This window comes from Rhamphochromis sp. 'chilingali' (assembly GCF_963969265.1).
Source record: "Rhamphochromis sp. 'chilingali' genome assembly, chromosome: 8".
Classification (NCBI taxonomy): Eukaryota; Metazoa; Chordata; class Actinopteri; order Cichliformes; family Cichlidae; genus Rhamphochromis; species Rhamphochromis sp. 'chilingali'.
Genome location: NC_137935.1, coordinates 462,501 through 481,089, shown reverse-complemented (window position 1 = coordinate 481,089; position 18,589 = coordinate 462,501). Strand labels below are relative to the sequence as shown.

The 18,589-nt window shown below is 40.4% G+C and overlaps 2 protein-coding genes across 5 annotated transcripts in view; one reads left to right on the top strand and one right to left on the bottom strand.

Moving 5' to 3' along the window:
* rnpepl1 (arginyl aminopeptidase like 1) overlaps nucleotides 1-18,589 on the bottom strand; it is a 34,965-nt gene that overhangs the window by 4,997 nt on the left and 11,379 nt on the right. The window lies entirely within an intron of this gene.
* The window catches only part of LOC308401760 (uncharacterized protein), a 16,656-nt gene continuing 2,015 nt past the window's right edge, over nucleotides 3,949-18,589 (top strand). The window contains exons 1-12 of one of the 4 annotated variants that reach the window (XM_080890151.1): nucleotides 3,949-7,719; nucleotides 8,027-8,189; nucleotides 8,358-8,550; nucleotides 8,951-11,362; nucleotides 11,759-11,830; nucleotides 12,646-12,751; nucleotides 13,328-13,398; nucleotides 13,479-15,507; nucleotides 15,593-15,714; nucleotides 15,799-15,850; nucleotides 15,922-15,969; nucleotides 18,114-18,212. In XM_080890151.1, coding sequence (XP_080746277.1) covers nucleotides 11,300-11,362; nucleotides 11,759-11,830; nucleotides 12,646-12,751; nucleotides 13,328-13,398; nucleotides 13,479-15,507; nucleotides 15,593-15,714; nucleotides 15,799-15,850; nucleotides 15,922-15,969; nucleotides 18,114-18,212 — 2,662 coding nt within the window. In that variant the 5' untranslated portion in view covers nucleotides 3,949-7,719; nucleotides 8,027-8,189; nucleotides 8,358-8,550; nucleotides 8,951-11,299. Of the gene's footprint in view, nucleotides 7,720-8,026; nucleotides 8,190-8,357; nucleotides 8,551-8,950; nucleotides 11,363-11,758; nucleotides 11,831-12,255; nucleotides 12,299-12,645; nucleotides 12,752-13,327; nucleotides 13,399-13,478; nucleotides 15,508-15,592; nucleotides 15,851-15,921; nucleotides 15,970-18,113; nucleotides 18,213-18,589 lie in introns of those variants that run through there. The other 3 variants (XM_080890149.1, XM_080890148.1, XM_080890150.1) reach the window with 3 other exon arrangements.

Here is an 18,589-nt window from a genome sequence, read left to right as displayed (position 1 = left end):
GAACTTAATTGTAATAAAAGCCTGCTTTACCTTGTTGGAAAGAAGACATATGAAGCTTTGCTTTTATATGAAACACTAAGGTTTTGTGTAATTATTCACAGTTATACTAAGTAAATACAGTTACGTACTTACAAAGTGGTATGAAAAAGTATTTGACTGATAAGTTATTTATTTTTTGGTTTGTTCTCTCATTTATCTGTTATCAGATTAGATGAAGAGAACCTGAGTGAATACAAATATAGGTTGTTTTCTATTATCTTATTTTTCAAGGGGAAATGCTTTCCTGGCCCTGTGTAAAGAGGATATTGCAATTCTAAAACAAATGTAAAAAAGAGTGACCTTTATTGGGTACACCTCGAACTGCTCGTTAACTACTCACTAATTGGGCAATCACATAGTGGCAACTCAATGCATTTAGGTGTCATGGTCCTGGGTCTCTCGACCCAGCATTTTGAGTTTGTGGTTATTTTTTATTCACTGTTTTAGGTCCTCTTGCCTTCACGTTTATCTGTGTTCCCTGGGTCTTGTGTTCACCCTTTCCCTTCACTGTGTGTTTTGTATTTATTGCTGTCTGTGTTTTGGTTTTTTGCTGCTCCATGCTTTGTTGTTCTGCTTTCTTAGTGTACAGTTTTGATTATTATTTTCCCATGTTTCGGTTATCATGGTTTGGTGTTCTGTCTCTGTGGCTGTATCCCAATTCAGGGTCTGCAGCCTTAAAATACGCAGCCTTAGCAGTCCACAAGGGCCGCGTACTCAAAGACCGCTAAGGTCGGAAGTGAGAGGCTTGTGAAATGGGACGGTCTAGGCTCCGTCGCACTGCTCAGGTTGCCTAGCAACCATGATACTCACCGCTGGAAACGTTTCTGTTGGATTGTGTGTCCACAGGTGTTTGTACTTTGCGTCACAATAAAATGACGGTAAAAGGCTCCGCCCACTTCCTATCCATGTCTCACCATGCAACGACTTTGTGAATGGACTGGAGAAGTGTAGTGGCAGAGTCCTCCATCAGAAATAAGATATGTGTGTTGACTTTTTATTCTCCCTCAAAAATATTATGCCATGACGTGGCCCAGAGCAGCTCTGCTAACAGGTTATGGGCCCAGCACGCTTCCGCTGCGCAAGTTACCGGCAGGTGTTAAAAGTTTGGCACGATTGAGTGAGTAAGCGTTTTTGTGCATCATGAGCAGACGCACGGCAGAGTCGGGCAGTCGATATTCCCGTTTGCAATTTGATGGAGATGAAAGGAAATATGAGATATGGGAAACGAAGTTCCTTGGTCATCTCAGACTACAAGGTTTGAAAGATGTCATCTTAAAGGCTGAGGGTGATGAAGAAGCCGATGGTGAAGATGATGACAAAAATGCAGAAGCATATGCAGAGTTGATACAATTTCTGGATGACAAAAGTTTATCGTTAGTTATGAGAGATGCAGTTGATGACGGACGGAAGGCCCTAAAAATTTTGAGAGGTCATTATGCAGGAGTGGGCAAGCCAAGGATCATAAGTCTGTACACCGAACTCACTTCTCTCACAAATGAAAAGAATGAAAGTGTGACGGACTATATTATCCGAGCAGAAGCAATTATCACAGCGTTAAAAAATGCGGGTGAGTCACTAACTGATGGACTTCTGATCGCAATGATAATGAAAGGTCTACCAGAGACGTTTAAACCCCTGATTGTGCACGTTACACAGAGTGAAGCAAAAATCACATTTTCAGATTTTAAAGTAAAACTCAGAAGTTATGAAGAAACCGAGCGAATGCGTGTGGCTATAACTAATGACAACGTAATGAGGACAAAAGTGCAATCAGACCAGGATTCTACTTCATGGCGAGCAGATGACCGAAGATCAAAGAATAATGAGATTGTGTGTTTTAAATTTTCGACTAAAGGGACACACTGCAAGAACGTGCCGATCTAGAGTATGGTGCAGTTTTTGCCGGAGTAGTACACACAAAGATGCGACCTGTAGAAGGAAGCTAAGACGGGATGAAGCGAGAGGGGTCGTGGAGAAGGACTACGCGTTCAAGACGGGCTCCAAACCCCAGAGGGTCCCGGACGGCGGCCAAGAGATGCTGAATAACCAGCTATTGGTGGATACGGGAGCGACGTCACATATCTTCGCGAAGATCGAGAGTTTTAAGACTTTTGATGACACATTTCAACCCGAGGCTCATTGTGTAGAGTTGGCTGACGGAAGGCGGAGCAGAGGAGCTGCAAAGCGGCGAGGAGATGCTGAGATAAGTATGATCGACAGTAAAGGACGCAGCCACAAGGTAACATTGAAACAAGCACTCTACATTCCATCGTTCCCACAGGACATTTTGTCAGTAAAAGCAGCTACTAGTAACGGAGCCACTGTGGTTTTCAAACACGGGGACAGTTTTCTTAAACATGTTGATGGAACAAAATTCCCTATATATGAACACGAGAGACTGTTCTTTATAAACACTGTGCAAGAGTTTGAAGATAAATGTAATGGATGTTTTGATATGCAAACGTGGCATGAAATCCTAGGACACTGTAATTATGAGGATGTTCAAAATCTGCAAAATGTCGTTGATGGAATGGAAATTAAGGGTAAAATCAACAAAAATATGCAATGTGAAGCCTGTATACAAGGGAAGTTTATTCAAACTAGGAACCGAGAACCGGATGAAAAGGCCAGGGCAGCATTAGAGTTGGTACATACGGATTTGGCTGGTCCGATTACGCCAAACTCTAAAGAAGGGTTTAAGTTTGTTTTGTCGTTTGTTGATGATTATTCAGGTGCAACATTTGTATATAATCTGAAACACAAAAGTGATACAACTCAAGCAACTGAAAGATTTATTGCAGATGTGGCGTCATATGGGAAAATCAAGTGCATTCGTTCTGATAATGGAACTGAATTTACAAGCAGTCAGTTCAGAGATTTATTAAGTAGACACGGCATTAGGCAGGAAACTTCGGCGCCATATTCGCCTCATCAAAACCGAACAGCAGAGAGGAACTGGCGTACACTTTTTGACATGGCGAGATGCATGTTAGTTGAGAGCGAATTGCCAAAGTCTTTATGGCCATATGCAGTACAAACCGCGGGAGTGATTAGGAACCGATGTTTTAACAAACGCACAGGTCAGACAGCGTATAAGATGTTAACTGGAAAAAGACCTGATCTTTCTAGAATGAAAAAATTCGGATCATTGTGCTATGCTTATAAACAAAATAGGGGAAAGCTGGATCCAAGATGCGACAAAGGTGTTTTCTTGGGATATGACAAAAATAGTCCAGCATATTTGATCTATTTCCCAAAAATATATATTTGATCTATTTCCCCATTTTCTTTTTACACATATATGTAAGCATTGAGCCAAATTTAGTAATGCCAACATATCAAACGGACAATATTTGTCTCTTATATATGATACATCTGTATATACACTGTCAAAGATACTTGTCTTTGAGTGAAGGTTTAAGGTCATAGGACATATAAATAACTGCAACTTGAATCTTTACTGAAAATCAGTATTTGACACAGAGTTCACTCACATGAATTTCACTCACATGTGCTGTAGAAGTGATTTGATTTGAGAGTTCAAACTCACTGCTGTAATGGCTTATGATGATTAATATAATAACTATAATATTGGCCATATCATATTTACACTGACTTTAGTCTCATGAACAACATTAGCTAATTGTTATTTACTAGCTAATCTTAAATGACTGCAGTACAAATATGAAGGCCAACAATCATGTTTTACAGTCCTGTGGTCTCAGCCTCAGATACTTATTAAATCACACAAACAAAATATGTTCTCTTTCATTTCTGTCAAACAAAACTGTATGAAACGTTTCCAGCGATTGGTGTTATGGTTGCTAGGCAACCTGGGCAGCGCGATGGAGGCTAGACCGTCCCATTTCACAAGCCTCTTACTTCCGGCCTTAGCGGTCTTTGAGTACGCAGCCTTTGAGGATCGTTGAGGCTGCGTACTTTAAGGCTGCAGACCCTGAATTGGGATACAGCCTTTGTCTCATGTCAGTGTTTTCAGTTTTGCTTCCTTGGTCTCGTTAGCCCTGATGTCTCCCACCAGTGTTCACCTCCTGCCTCTCATTCCCCTCGTTATGCCCTGTGTATTTTAGCCCTGTATTTTCTGTGCTCCCTGTCGCATCGTAAACGGCACTAATCCTGTGCTGTGTGTCTCCCCGTGGATTAGTTTTGTATTGTCTCTTATTTTCCAACCAGCAATAAAGCTGCCGTTTTTGAGTTTCACTCCAGTCTTCCGAGAGTCTGCATTTTGGGTCCTTTTCCTCGTTCCTGCCTGCACACAGCTGAACTATGACATTTAGGTATGTAGACATGGTCTACATACATACCTGCATGTTAGACCTAATCCCGAACCAAACTATTTAAAGCGGTATTTCCTTTAATTGTTGCTCCAGTTTTGGATATAATGAATTTATTTTTAGAAAATGGATACGTACCATAGGATTTTAAGGTTGCTGTAATTAAACCTCTATTTAAGAAACCCTCTTTTAATCAAGACAACTTAATGAACTATAGACCTATATCTAATCTTCCCTTCATATCTAAAATTCTTGAGGTAATAGTTGCCAATCAGGTGTGTTAGCACTTAAACAATAACGACCTGTTTGAAGAGTTTCAATCTGGCTTTAGAGCTCATCATAGCACTGAAACAGCTCTGGTGAAAGTTACTAATGATATTCTCATGGCCTCAGATAATGGACTGGTGACCATTCTGGTTCTACTGGACCTCAGTGCTGTTTTTGACACATTCAATCACAATATTCTCATAGAAAGGTTTGAAAATGTTGCAGGGATCAAAGGAACAGCACTAGGCTGGTTTAAATCTTACTTGTCCAACAGACTCAAGGTTTGTTTACGTAAATGATAAATCCTCTTCAACCTCTATGGTTACTTGTGGCGTACACCACAGGGTTCTGTACTTGGACTGATCCTTTTTACTATATATATGTTCCCTATTGGTAAAATCATTAGACAGCATGGGATAAATTTCCATAGCTATGCACACCTAAATCCTGATGAACCTAATCAGTTATAAAGATTACGGGCATGCTTGGAAGACATAAAAACCTGGATGTCTTCAAACTTCCTCCTTTTGAATTCCGACAAGACAGAAGTTGTCTTTGGACCAGAAGCTCAGAAAAACAAATTACTTGGTCAGTCCCTTCATCTGGATGGCATTAAATTAGCCTCCAGTAATAAAGCAAAGAACCTCTGTGTTATTTTTTGACAAAGACATGTCATTTAGATCTGACATGAAAGAGGTTTCTAGGGTCTCCTCCTTCCACCTCCGTAATATTGCTAAAATTAGAAACATCCCATCCAGGAGTGATGCTGAAAAACTAGTTGATGCCTTTGTTACTTCAAGGCTGCATTACTATAACTCTTAACTATCAGGAAGTCCACATAATGCAACTAAAAGTCTTCAGCTGATCCAAAATGCTGCAGCCAGGGTTCTGATGAATATCAAAAGAACAGATGACATCTCCTCCCGTGTTTTAAATGCACTTTAGAACAGCACGCAGCAACACTACATATGAGCGAGCGGAGGGAGGCATGGGGTCTTCACAGAGCCCCACTCTCTGCCAGCCGTCAGGGCGGGGGGGCCTGAAGGTGGAATTGGCCATCTGATCGAGGCCTGGGTTGCAGCGGCCCCCTGCCACTGCGGAGCCGGGGACGGTCTGCTTGATTTCCACCTCAGGGAGGAGGGCAACATCTGGGTCTGGGTATGAGTTCCCCCTCCGGGGCAAGAATACCTGGACCTGGGATGTAGAGAATGTTTGGGGAGTGTGATTGTGTGTACAGTGTCCATTTATGTCTGTGTCCACGTTGGGTGAGGGCCGAGTGTTTGTGGTTGTGTGTATGAGGGTGGGAAGGTATGTTTGTGTCTGCCGTACACATCACCACAAACAACACCACAAGCAGAGCACAAGTTTTAAGCCAGCGTGGTGTGATTATAGATGCCGTGCAGGTGGGTCCATCTCACATGCAGCGGCATCGCAGAACACGCCCCGCCACATACCCTCTTCCCCCGACTAAGACCGAGGAGCCACCTCCCCCTCCATGAGCAAGCGAGGGAATAGGCCTGGAGCATCAGCGCCCCAGCCACGGGGAAGTGACTACCTGGGCGTTCGCCTGTAGATCTAGCGGCGCTGGTGACGAGGTGGTTCCAGGGACCGCCCACGCTAGCGCACCAGCCTGTGGCTCACCTGAGCCGGTCGTTCCCTCGCGCTGTCCAACAATTACAATAATTATACGGTTGCTGTAACAGATTGTAGATACAATGCAGGTGAGTCCATCTCACCTGCAGCAGCATCCCAGACCAGCCACAATAATAAAGATTTTTCTATTTCATTATAAACTTTGTCCTAATTATGTCATGAGTTTTTACTATTTAAAAAGAAAAAGAAAGCATCACAAAAACACTTAAGGTCATGAAAATTAATTGTATTGCTGCAATACTTAAATATCTGTGGTCTAATCTATTTTTATTCACCAATCTCATTGTAGCAATAATATGCCTTTTTGGTCCAAGTTAATTATTTGAATTTTAAAACTCTTTTAGCCAAATAACTTTGAAGTTGTTACTAAAACTCATCATCCCCATTTACTACTTTTGTTTCATTCTTTAAAAATTTAGAAGCATAAATATCAGTCTTTTGGAAAAATTACATTTTATACAGTATTATTAAGTCTACATATTCCAAGTGAGTTATGTCAGAATGCACTAGAGCAATTTAACTCTATTACATCATAGCATTCTATTTGCAAGAATCCCAGTGTTAATCCACTGTTCTTGGCCAATGATATCCACTCCTCAGCACTATGGGGGCGCTAATGTACATCTACGCTGGTTGCCAACCACCATGAACATTTAAAGAGCAGAAGAAGAAGAAGAGGACACTAAAGAGTTCAGGTGCACGACATGAGGATTTAATGAGACAGCTTTTATCTTACTGCTTTCGTGGAAGATCAGGTGAGAACCATACAAATTCCCTTACACATGATGTTTATATAAATATATTCATCCAATAAAGCAAAGTAATATAGGTTATTATATTACGTTCGGATACACCAAAGCATCTAATTTTTGACAGTTTAGCTAGCCAGCATGCTAGTAGCAAAAGTTTGACATTCTGTTGCTGTTGGTTTGATTAATTTTGGTTTTAGCATCACAAAACTTGTGGTTTTAAAACTAGTGAGATCTGTTTTCAGAAAATATTTTACAAATGAAACAAAAACTGTAGGACAAATATGCTTATTGTTCAACCATACTAAATCATTATTTTAATTTATAACTTTAAGAAATATAAAAGGTTAAGGAAATGTGGATATGAAAATTAACTCATTAAGATTTGCAGTAACCTTAGACCAAATAAAATATACGAAACAGAACTTCCACAGGTAGGGCATGCAGCCTCTGACACACAGTGATTCAAGATATTTGGAACCTTTAGGGGAGCTCTCCCCAACATAAATAGATTTTTCGATCTGTTTATTTCTATGTCTACATACATTTTGTAGTATAATGTGTTATTTCTAAAGTCATTAATACCTGATCTTTGCAGGGGATGGCGGCAACAAGGCCACGGAGAGCTAAAATAAATCCCATACAAGATGCTAGGTATTACTGCTCCTTAGGTGAAGACAAGGCAGGATTTGATGTGAGGTATATTGATTCATTTAAAGGTGAGTTGATTCCAAAGAATGCAGTCAGCTTCTCAAAATAGAAATTTTTATGTTTTTTGTAGTTTTTTTGTAGCATACCATGCATGAGAAAATTAATAATCACGAATATAATTATACTTGTTTTATTATTATTATTATTATATTTCTATTTTTTCCTTGTCTTTCCCCAAGGAATTATGAACATGTTACATGTTCCAAAATAAATAATACAATATAATCAAATAAAAAACATATTTAAAAACAAGAAGGATTTTAATTAAATGGTTTATAGTTTATTGCCCAATTTGTTTTTGATGTGTGTCTTTAGGTCGCGGTGTGTTCAGCTGTCGGTCATTTCAAAAGGGAGATTTTCTTTTTGAGTACAGAGGACAAATCATAACTAAAGAGGAACAAGAAAACCGAATGAAACTTTACCATGATGCACTCAAGGTTTTCATATTTGATTTCAAGTTCAATGGAAAACAGTTATGGTATGTAACTGCTTTGATAAAGGATAAAATACATGAGGTTTACAAATTATAATATTCAAATAATATTTTGAATTGAATATTAAAATGTTATTCAGACGTTCTACAACCTAATATACTTAATGACTTTCTTTACAGAGTGTAATTGTTATTGTATACTTTTTGTTTTAGTGTTGATGCTACCAGAGAGGACGGCTCACTTGGCAGACTTGTAAATGACGATAATGTGAATCCAAACAGTAAAATGACAGTTACCAGAGTGGATGGAAGGCCCCATCTCTGTTTGTTTGCAATCAAAGATATTGGTCCAGGAGAAGAAATCACCTATAACTATGGTGATTCCAACTGGCCATGGAGAAGCAAGGTATAATGTAAATAGTACAGTATAAGTATAAATAGTATTAAATGAATAAAGGCTATACTGAAAAGTATGCATACACACACGGGTACTGTGTAATACTCAACTGGACAGGTCCAGACATTAGGAGGACTGGGATTTGAAACAGGAAGTATAAACAACTGAGTTCTACCTACAAGTGCGCCCACACACACGGGTCCTGTGTATTACTCAACTGGACAGGTCCAGACATTAGGAGGACCGAGTTTCGAAATGAATTCAGATCAATGAGAGTTACTCTGGCAATTGTGCATACACACACGGGTCCTGTGTATTACTCAACTGGACAGGTCCAGACATTAGGAGGACTGTATTCATCTTGGCTAGACCCAAAGACTGCCATTCATTATTCATGCTTCTTCCTTAGAAATCCAACATGGTGCCATCTCAGGCTGTGGATGAGAATGCAGCCAGTTCCTCTCCTAACGACACAACAAAGGTAAATTGGAGTTTCAGTGTCAGATTGTTTTAGTTGTAGACTGAGGTGCTAGTTATTAGGCAGTATTGAGGTATGTGGGTCCTTGGTTATCTTGACCAAGTAAGATGCACGCATTAGGAGGACTGAGATTTGAAACAGGAAGTATAAACAACTGAGTTCTACCTACAAGTGCGCCCACACACACGGGTCCTGTGTATTACTCAACTGGACAGGTCCAGACATTAGGAGGACTGAGTTTAGAAATGAATTCAGATCAATGAGAGTTACTCTGGCAATTGTGCATACACACACGGGTCCTGTGTATTACTCAACTGGACAGGTCCAGACATTAGGAGGACTGTATTCATCTTGGCTAGACCCAAAGACTGCCATTCATTATTCACGCTTCTTCCTTAGAAATCCAACATGGTGCCATCTCAGGCTGTGGATGAGAATGCAGCCAGTTCCTCTCCTAACGACGCAACAAAGGTAAATTGGAGTTTCAGTGTCAGATTGTTTTAGTTGTAGACTGAGGTGCTAGTTATTAGGCAGTATTGAGGTATGTGGGTCCTTGGTTATCTTGACCAAGTAAGATGCACGCATTAGGAGGACTGAGATTTGAAACAGGAAGTATAAACAACTGAGTTCTACCTACAAGTGCGCCCACACACACGGGTCCTGTGTATTACTCAACTGGACAGGTCCAGACATTAGGAGGACTGAGTTTAGAAATGAATTCAGATCAATGAGAGTTACTCTGGCAATTGTGCATACACACACGGGTCCTGTGTATTACTCAACTGGACAGGTCCAGACATTAGGAGGACTGTATTCATCTTGGCTAGACCCAAAGACTGCCATTCATTATTCACGCTTCTTCCTTAGAAATCCAACATGGTGCCATCTCAGGCTGTGGATGAGAATGCAGCCAGTTCCTCTCCTAACGACGCAACAAAGGTAAATTGGAGTTTCAGTGTCAGATTGTTTTAGTTGTAGACTGAGGTGCTAGTTATTAGGCAGTATTGAGGTATGTGGGTCCTTGGTTATCTTGACCAAGTAAGATGCACGCATTAGGAGGACTGAGATTTGAAACAGGAAGTATAAACAACTGAGTTCTACCTACAAGTGCGCCCACACACACGGGTCCTGTGTATTACTCAACTGGACAGGTCCAGACATTAGGAGGACTGAGTTTAGAAATGAATTCAGATCAATGAGAGTTACTCTGGCAATTGTGCATACACACACGGGTCCTGTGTATTACTCAACTGGACAGGTCCAGACATTAGGAGGACTGTATTCATCTTGGCTAGACCCAAAGACTGCCATTCATTATTCACGCTTCTTCCTTAGAAATCCAACATGGTGCCATCTCAGGCTGTGGATGAGAATGCAGCCAGTTCCTCTCCTAACGACGCAACAAAGGTAAATTGGAGTTTCAGTGTCAGATTGTTTTAGTTGTAGACTGAGGTGCTAGTTATTAGGCAGTATTGAGGTATGTGGGTCCTTGGTTATCTTGACCAAGTAAGATGCACGCATTAGGAGGACTGAGATTTGAAACAGGAAGTATAAACAACTGAGTTCTACCTACAAGTGCGCCCACACACACGGGTCCTGTGTATTACTCAACTGGACAGGTCCAGACATTAGGAGGACTGAGTTTAGAAATGAATTCAGATCAATGAGAGTTACTCTGGCAATTGTGCATACACACACGGGTCCTGTGTATTACTCAACTGGACAGGTCCAGACATTAGGAGGACTGTATTCATCTTGGCTAGACCCAAAGACTGCCATTCATTATTCACGCTTCTTCCTTAGAAATCCAACATGGTGCCATCTCAGGCTGTGGATGAGAATGCAGCCAGTTCCTCTCCTAACGACGCAACAAAGGTAAATTGGAGTTTCAGTGTCAGATTGTTTTAGTTGTAGACTGAGGTGCTAGTTATTAGGCAGTATTGAGGTATGTGGGTCCTTGGTTATCTTGACCAAGTAAGATGCACGCATTAGGAGGACTGAGATTTGAAACAGGAAGTATAAACAACTGAGTTCTACCTACAAGTGCGCCCACACACACGGGTCCTGTGTATTACTCAACTGGACAGGTCCAGACATTAGGAGGACTGAGTTTAGAAATGAATTCAGATCAATGAGAGTTACTCTGGCAATTGTGCATACACACACGGGTCCTGTGTAATACTCAACTGGACAGGTCCAGACATTAGGAGGACTGTATTCATCTTGGCTAGACCCAAAGACTGCCATTCATTATTCACGCTTCTTCTTTAGAAATCCAACATGGTGCCATCTCAGGCTGTGGATGAGAATGCAGCCAGTTCCTCTCCTAACGACGCAACAAAGGTAAATTGGAGTTTCAGTGTCAGATTGTTTTAGTTGTAGACTGAGGTGCTAGTTATTAGGCAGTATTGAGGTATGTGGGTCCTTGGTTATCTTGACCAAGTAAGATGCACGCATTAGGAGGACTGAGATTTGAAACAGGAAGTATAAACAACTGAGTTCTACCTACAAGTGCGCCCACACACACGGGTCCTGTGTATTACTCAACTGGACAGGTCCAGACATTAGGAGGACTGAGTTTAGAAATGAATTCAGATCAATGAGAGTTACTCTGGCAATTGTGCATACACACACGGGTCCTGTGTAATACTCAACTGGACAGGTCCAGACATTAGGAGGACTGTATTCATCTTGGCTAGACCCAAAGACTGCCATTCATTATTCACGCTTCTTCTTTAGAAATCCAACATGGTGCCATCTCAGGCTGTGGATGAGAATGCAGCCAGTTCCTCTCCTAACGACGCAACAAAGGTAAATTGGAGTTTCAGTGTCAGATTGTTTTAGTTGTAGACTGAGGTGCTAGTTATTAGGCAGTATTGAGGTATGTGGGTCCTTGGTTATCTTGACCAAGTAAGATGCACGCATTAGGAGGACTGAGATTTGAAACAAGAAGTATGAAACCCCAACCCTAAATCTGGTTTGCATAAAGACGTAGTTCTCGGCTTGGTTGAAATGAACTCTGATGTAGTTAGATCGCATATTTGAATTTCAGCTGATCAAGGAGCAAGAATGAAGCTTACTATAGGAAGGAGCATGTAAATACAACCGAAACAATCGCTAAACTCTTTCCTGTTAATGCTAAGCACATTTATGTAACATTGTTGTGTAAAGGCCATCCGTTATGTCTTGATGGATTCATGACTTCATGATTTAATTATACTTTTTTACACTCCCAGTCAAAACTTTGGACACATCTTCTCATTTCAGAAAGAACAAATTGTAAGTCTAATCTTTTTTGGGTGTTGTGGGTCCACAATGAATTTTCTTTTCATTGTGGTTTTGTAATATATACCATAATATAAAACCTAGAAGAACAAATTGTTTTGAAAATTGATCTATATACAGCAGGTATTTTTCCCTTTAAATTTTGCATTGCAAAAGTTACAAAAATTGATTTAATAGTTTTAGTAACACTTGAACCTGTTTTTTTTTTTTTCTTCCGTCCTTAACTCCTTTTTAAAGAGGAACCAAAACAACTATTTGGTTGTGATATTTTACATCACAAAAGTATGAATTTTGTTTTTGATTACACTGTTTTTTTTTTTTTGTTTTTTTTTACCAAACAGGACTGCGATCATGATCTAGTCCCTGACGAAATGTCAAGTTTAGAAAAATGTTTTGCATGTGGAGGACCTTTTTCGCCTCTGAAATGGAGTGGTGTGAGATGTGAAGGTAATTATTTAATTATGGAAGGTTGGGTACATTAGAATATCTTAAATATGATCCATAAGGAACACTATAAAAACTAATCCATAAGTAAATATGATATATGTTCATAATGAACCTTTTACATCTGCACTTTTTACATATTTACTTACCATGTCATTATTAAAGCTGCTATACCCAATTTGCAAAAACAAGTTAGCTTAACATATTTTTTTTTTCATGTTCATAACAACATTTTAACAAAGCATAGCTATAAATGTTGTTTGGAGATTAAAGAAAAAAAAATGAAGTGGTTCTGTTGCATTTGTCTAAAACCATCAGCCAATAACATGGCTCAGTCCAGAAAAACGATAGAACAGTCTTTCCTGACTCCTTAAATTCTACATTAACATGGCTCCACCACACTATGCACTGGCCTGTTTAGCAGCAAAGCACACCAGGGGGTGTGGCCTATGGATAATATCCAATGGGAGGGGGGAGCCTTCTTGACTGTGTTTATGCTTCCATCTAGCCTGTTTTTTTAAATTGGGGAAAGCGGCTTTAACTACCTTTCTTTTATTAACTTAATTTTTCTCTGTCTAGTTTGCTACCAGTCCTGGCACAAAAGATGTTATGTTAGCCACAAGGTGAACCTCACTGAACCTCTTCCAGAGGTAAGTGTTTTTGCAGAATTCTTCTCAGTAAAATATGTAAGGTAAACAAAGTCTTACTTTGTGTTTTTGATTGTTATTAGGTCTTTAGTGAAGATAGTTCAAGTGAGGGGGCTTCATCAGAAGAGGAATATGTGCCAGATTCTATAGCTGACTCAGACAGCTCATGGGACAACAAATCAGAGCCTTTAAATATAAGTTGCAAACAAGTACAGAACTCTGAGATCTCCAGCAGTCAATCTGCTTGCAAAACGAAAAGACCTCGCCTAGAAAGTTTTTTAGAGAGAGTAGGACAAAGAATTTCAGAAGATGCCGAATCAATATCTGAAGATGGAATTGGCACAAGACAGCTCGACGTATCAGGGGTTATTGCCACAGCAGAAAAGTCTGATGCTGAAGGCATTGTTGATGACTCTAATACTACGGCTGAAGATTCCTTAAAAACATCCTCCTCACTAAGAAACAAAACATACTGCTACATTTGTGGAAAACTACAGACAAAGTTTACACGTCATTTAAAAACTCATGAGAAATCACATGCAGATGTTGCTCGAGTTTTAAGTCTTCCCAAGAAGTCCAAAGACCGTTTGAAAATGCTTTCTAAGCTGCGAAACAAAGGAAACCACAGACATAACTCGGAGGTCATCGCAAGTGGGATTGGATCATTAAAAACCAGACGCACATCAAAAAAACCCTACAAAGGAAAAGACTATATTCACTGCATTTATTGCGAGGCATTATATCTTAAAAGAGATCTTTGGAGACATGTTCGTAAATGTTCTTCAAAACCAGTGGAGGCCAATTCAGAGGGGGGACGAAAAAAGGTCTTGTCCCTGGCCTGTATGAGTGAGTCAGCTCTGTGTCAGCAAGTTTCCCCCGGTGTTTGGAAGATATTAGCTGTCATGAAAGATGATGAAATAACTTCTACTGTGCGAAGTGACTTCTCTATTCTTCAGCTTGCTCAATCATTCTTTAACAAACATGGGAAAGATCCCACCAAATTTGACTACATTCGCCAGACACTCCGAGAATGTGGAAGACTTCTGCTCACACTTCGGAAAGAATGCTCAATACACACTTTTGAGGATGCTGTAAGACCTGCAAATTTCAATGTGGTTATCAAAGCTGTTAAGAAGGTGTGTGGGTATGATGAAGAAAAGAACTGCTACTCGACTCCAAGCCTTGCTTTAAAGTTGGGACACTCACTGCAGAAAGTCTGTGATATTATACATTGCAGAGCACTGATGGCAGAAGACAGTGCACTGATAAAGTCAACCCAGAGTTTCAAAACCCTTTATGCTACAAAGTGGTCAGAACTCATCTCCCATACTGCATTAACCACACTAAACGAGCGGCACTTCAACAAGCCTTCCACACTTCCTTTCACAGAAGATGTTCAGCGTCTTCATAGACATCTGGAGAAGACTACAGAACAAGCACTGAAGGACTTGGAAGAGCATAGTTCACCAAAATCATACAGTGAACTTTGTAAAGCTACCATGGCAAATGTAATACTATTTAACAGGAGAAGAGGGGGAGAAATTTCAAAGATGACACTGAATGGCTTCCAGGAGAGAGACACTAGTACCCTGCACAAGGATGTTGCAATTGGACTGACAAAATTTGAACTTTACCTTTGTCAACACTTCAGTCGTGTAGAATTGAGGGGTAAACGAGGACGCAAGGTTGCAGTGCTACTTTCACCAGACATGGTGAATGCCATAACACGGCTGACAGAGAAAAGACAAGACTGTGGTGTTCTGGCAGAAAAGATATTCCTGTTTGCCAGACCTCATTGTCTGACTCCCTACAGAGGACAGGACTGTTTGAGGATTTATGCGACTGAATGTGGGGCTGAAAACCCTGAACACCTACGTTCAACGCAGTTGCGCAAACATGTCGCAACTTTGTCTCAGATCTTAAACCTCAAGAATCACGAGTTAGACCAAGTTGCCAACTTCCTAGGTCATGATATTCGTGTTCATCGCGAATATTATAGACTTCCAGAGGCTACTACCCAGCTTGCCAAAATATCCAAACTACTGATTGCCATGGAGAAAGGGTCTCTCAAAAGCCTTCAAGGCAAAACACTTGAAGAGATTGAAATCGAAGGTAAAGTGGTGTTAAGGTTAAGAATTATACACGTTTCCTGCACTATAACCTTATAATTCATTAAGACAATCTTTTATTTTGTTAGATAACCTACAGTTGACAGATTCAAGTGAAGAAAGTGAGGTCGGAGCGGAGCGTGAGGAGGTCGGAGCGGAGCGTGAGGAGGTCGGAGCGGAGCGTGAGGAGGTCGGAGCGGAGCGTGAGGAGGTCGGAGCGGAGCGTGAGGAGGTCGGAGCGGAGCGTGAGGAGGTCGGAGCGGAGCGTGAGGAGGTCGGAGCGGAGCGTGAGGAGGTCGGAGCGGAGCGTGAGGTCAATGAAGGAAATCTTGTATATCCACAGATTGGTAAGTACAATGTGATTAGTCTCAACTTTGTTCAATTTATGAAATCACATGACTAATAGACTTTATTACAGATTCTATAGATACTAGAATGATGAAGAAAGTTGTCAAGGAACCTCCAGGTATGTGTTTGTCATCATTTATTGAAGCTTTTACCTTTGTAACTACTTCCTAGACACTTTTGCTATCTTTGCTATCTTTATGTAAAAAAAAAAAAGATAATTCATTACTATCATTTTTCCAGTGATTGTTACCTTTGTCCAAATGGTAATTTAAAGAAAGTCAAGGATCTTTCTAAAGACCAGCTCAACAGAATAGAAAGGTCAGTTTTGGAGGATGGTCAGGTAGGAAATGCTAGTTTGAACAGGTGATTTTGAGCTGTGATTTAAAGTTCTAGAGAGAATCTAATGAGCAGAGGAAGTTCCAGAGGGTGCAATTAGCAGTGGCAAAGGATTGTACCCTCAGATTTATGATTTTGATGATGGGGGTAAGGAGGTTAGTGTTAGCAGTGTTGTGGGAGAGTGACAGTAAAGACAATCCCTCAGGGTGGCGGGGGCGAGGTTGTTGAAGGCTTAAAAGTTGATTAGGAGTTTGCACTCAATACTATAGTCAGTGTGCAGCCAGTAATGTTCTTTTTAGGATGTGGTGATATAGTCTCTAGAGTGAGTGCAGTAGAGTAAGGGGGCAGCAGAGTTCTTAATAGATTGCAGTTCTTGGAGGTGAGTTTGGGGAAAGCAAAGATGCTGGGATTCTTTTTGAGGGTGGAGAGAATGGATAGGATTAGGAAGAACAATATCATTGGGACTGCACATGTTGGAAAAAATGTCTACATTGTTCTACATTGGCCAGGTTGAGGTTGTGTTGGGCATGTGCAAACAAGGGACAGTGAGGAAGGTTTGTTGAAGGATGTTAGAAAGGAAGCTGCCCTGCAGGAGACAGAAGGAGATGAGATTAATCAAGAGAGATGAAAATAGTTGGTGTGTGGAGGGCTGATCTACTACTCTTTATTTACCTGGTTTGCGCTTCTGAAGTATTCCCTCTACGCTCTCATCCTCTTTCTACAGTAAATCAGTGGTGAGTGGAAAGTTGACCAGTCACCGGAGTAGTGATGGGTCGTTCGCGAACGAAATGGCTCTTAGAGCTGGTTCTTTGAAGTGAACGATGCGAGCCGGCTCCTTATTGGGAGCCGTGGATTTTTTTTTTTTTTTACTTTCTCTTGCCCTCTCTCTCACTTTTTTCGCTGCACGTCAGCCTTGTGTTTGCGCTGAGTAGAGACGGGAGGGGCGCAAACAGAGCCTTGCGTTTGCACCCCTCCCGCCTCTGAGCAGAGGGAGGAGCTAGGGGCGGTAGTTACACTCGCAACAGCAGTAGCACACGAAAAGAGCAGCAGGGAGAGAGAGAGAAAGAGAGCCGGGAGCAACAACAAGAGACAATGTCGTCACATTAGAAAGGTGGAGTAAAGAAAATGAGTGACACCAAGAAAAGAAGCAAAATCTAGAACCATTTAAATTTTACTGACAATACATAGGCAGAGTGTAGAGTCTGCAAGAAAAGGATATCATATAGAGCCGGTGCACGGGCACCTGAAAACTGTCCACTCATCAGTGCGATGGGAAGATAAAACACAGTGAATTAAGTGTGATATAAGTGAAGCTGCCAGTGTGTCTACCCGCTGAGCACTGGGCACTTGGTATTTTTAAATTTAAAGTTTAAATTTTAAAAGTTAAATTGTAAATGGTAGGTTTTTGTATTTTATAATTTATTTTTTAAATTTTATGTGGAGTGAATAAATAAAAGCAGATTTATATAATGAACATATATACATAGAAAACACGTTTTTAAACATTAGTAATTCATTTTGTGCATAATTTTATATTGTTGTTAATAATAAATGAATGAAAGCAACAAAATAACCTGAAGAGCCGGTTCGGGAGCCGAAAGAGCCGGCTCTTTTTAGTGAGCCGAGCCGAGAGAGCCGGATCTCTAAAAAGAGCCGGAAATCCCATCACTACACCGGAGTCTTGTTTGGAGAAAAATTCAGCCTTGTATCTTTTAATATCAGCTGTAATAGCTCTAGCCATATTCCACATTCACATGTGTCACCTTAAACTAAAAGTCATAGTTGCGACTCTGGATTTATCTTAGAAACCATATTCAAGATTTCAAGGTCCATTAGTTGCTTGACCACATTCAGGAGCATTTGACATTACATTATAAGAGATTTAATACAACAAATATATGCTTACTGTTTTGTTTTGTTTTTCAGCACAAAGTAAAAATGGAGCGGGTAAGGTCATTGAACCCAACAGAATACTAAACAAGGAGATGAAGCCAAGCAGTAAGAAGAAAACAAATAAACAATCTGGTAAATGGTGACATGCATACAAAAGTCACTTAAGCACAAATGTAAACTTCATGCATTTTTGAACCCAGTTATCCACACCACCCAAGCCAGTATGGTGACTATGCTCATCTTTCTGCCAGGGACCGTACCATAATTCTACAACTTGGTTAGACAATTATATTAACCTACTTGGTAAGGTAAAACATAAATCACATTCAATGTGGAACAATACCTTGTATTAAGTAATGGGATAAATGTTTAAATTACTTTCCCTATGCCTGTTTTAATCTGTAATACATTTAAATACTTATCATTTTCAAAACAGCAATGCACCAAAACAATTAATAAACAAAGCAATGAGAACATATTATGATTTGGGTTTTTAATTTTGAGGATTC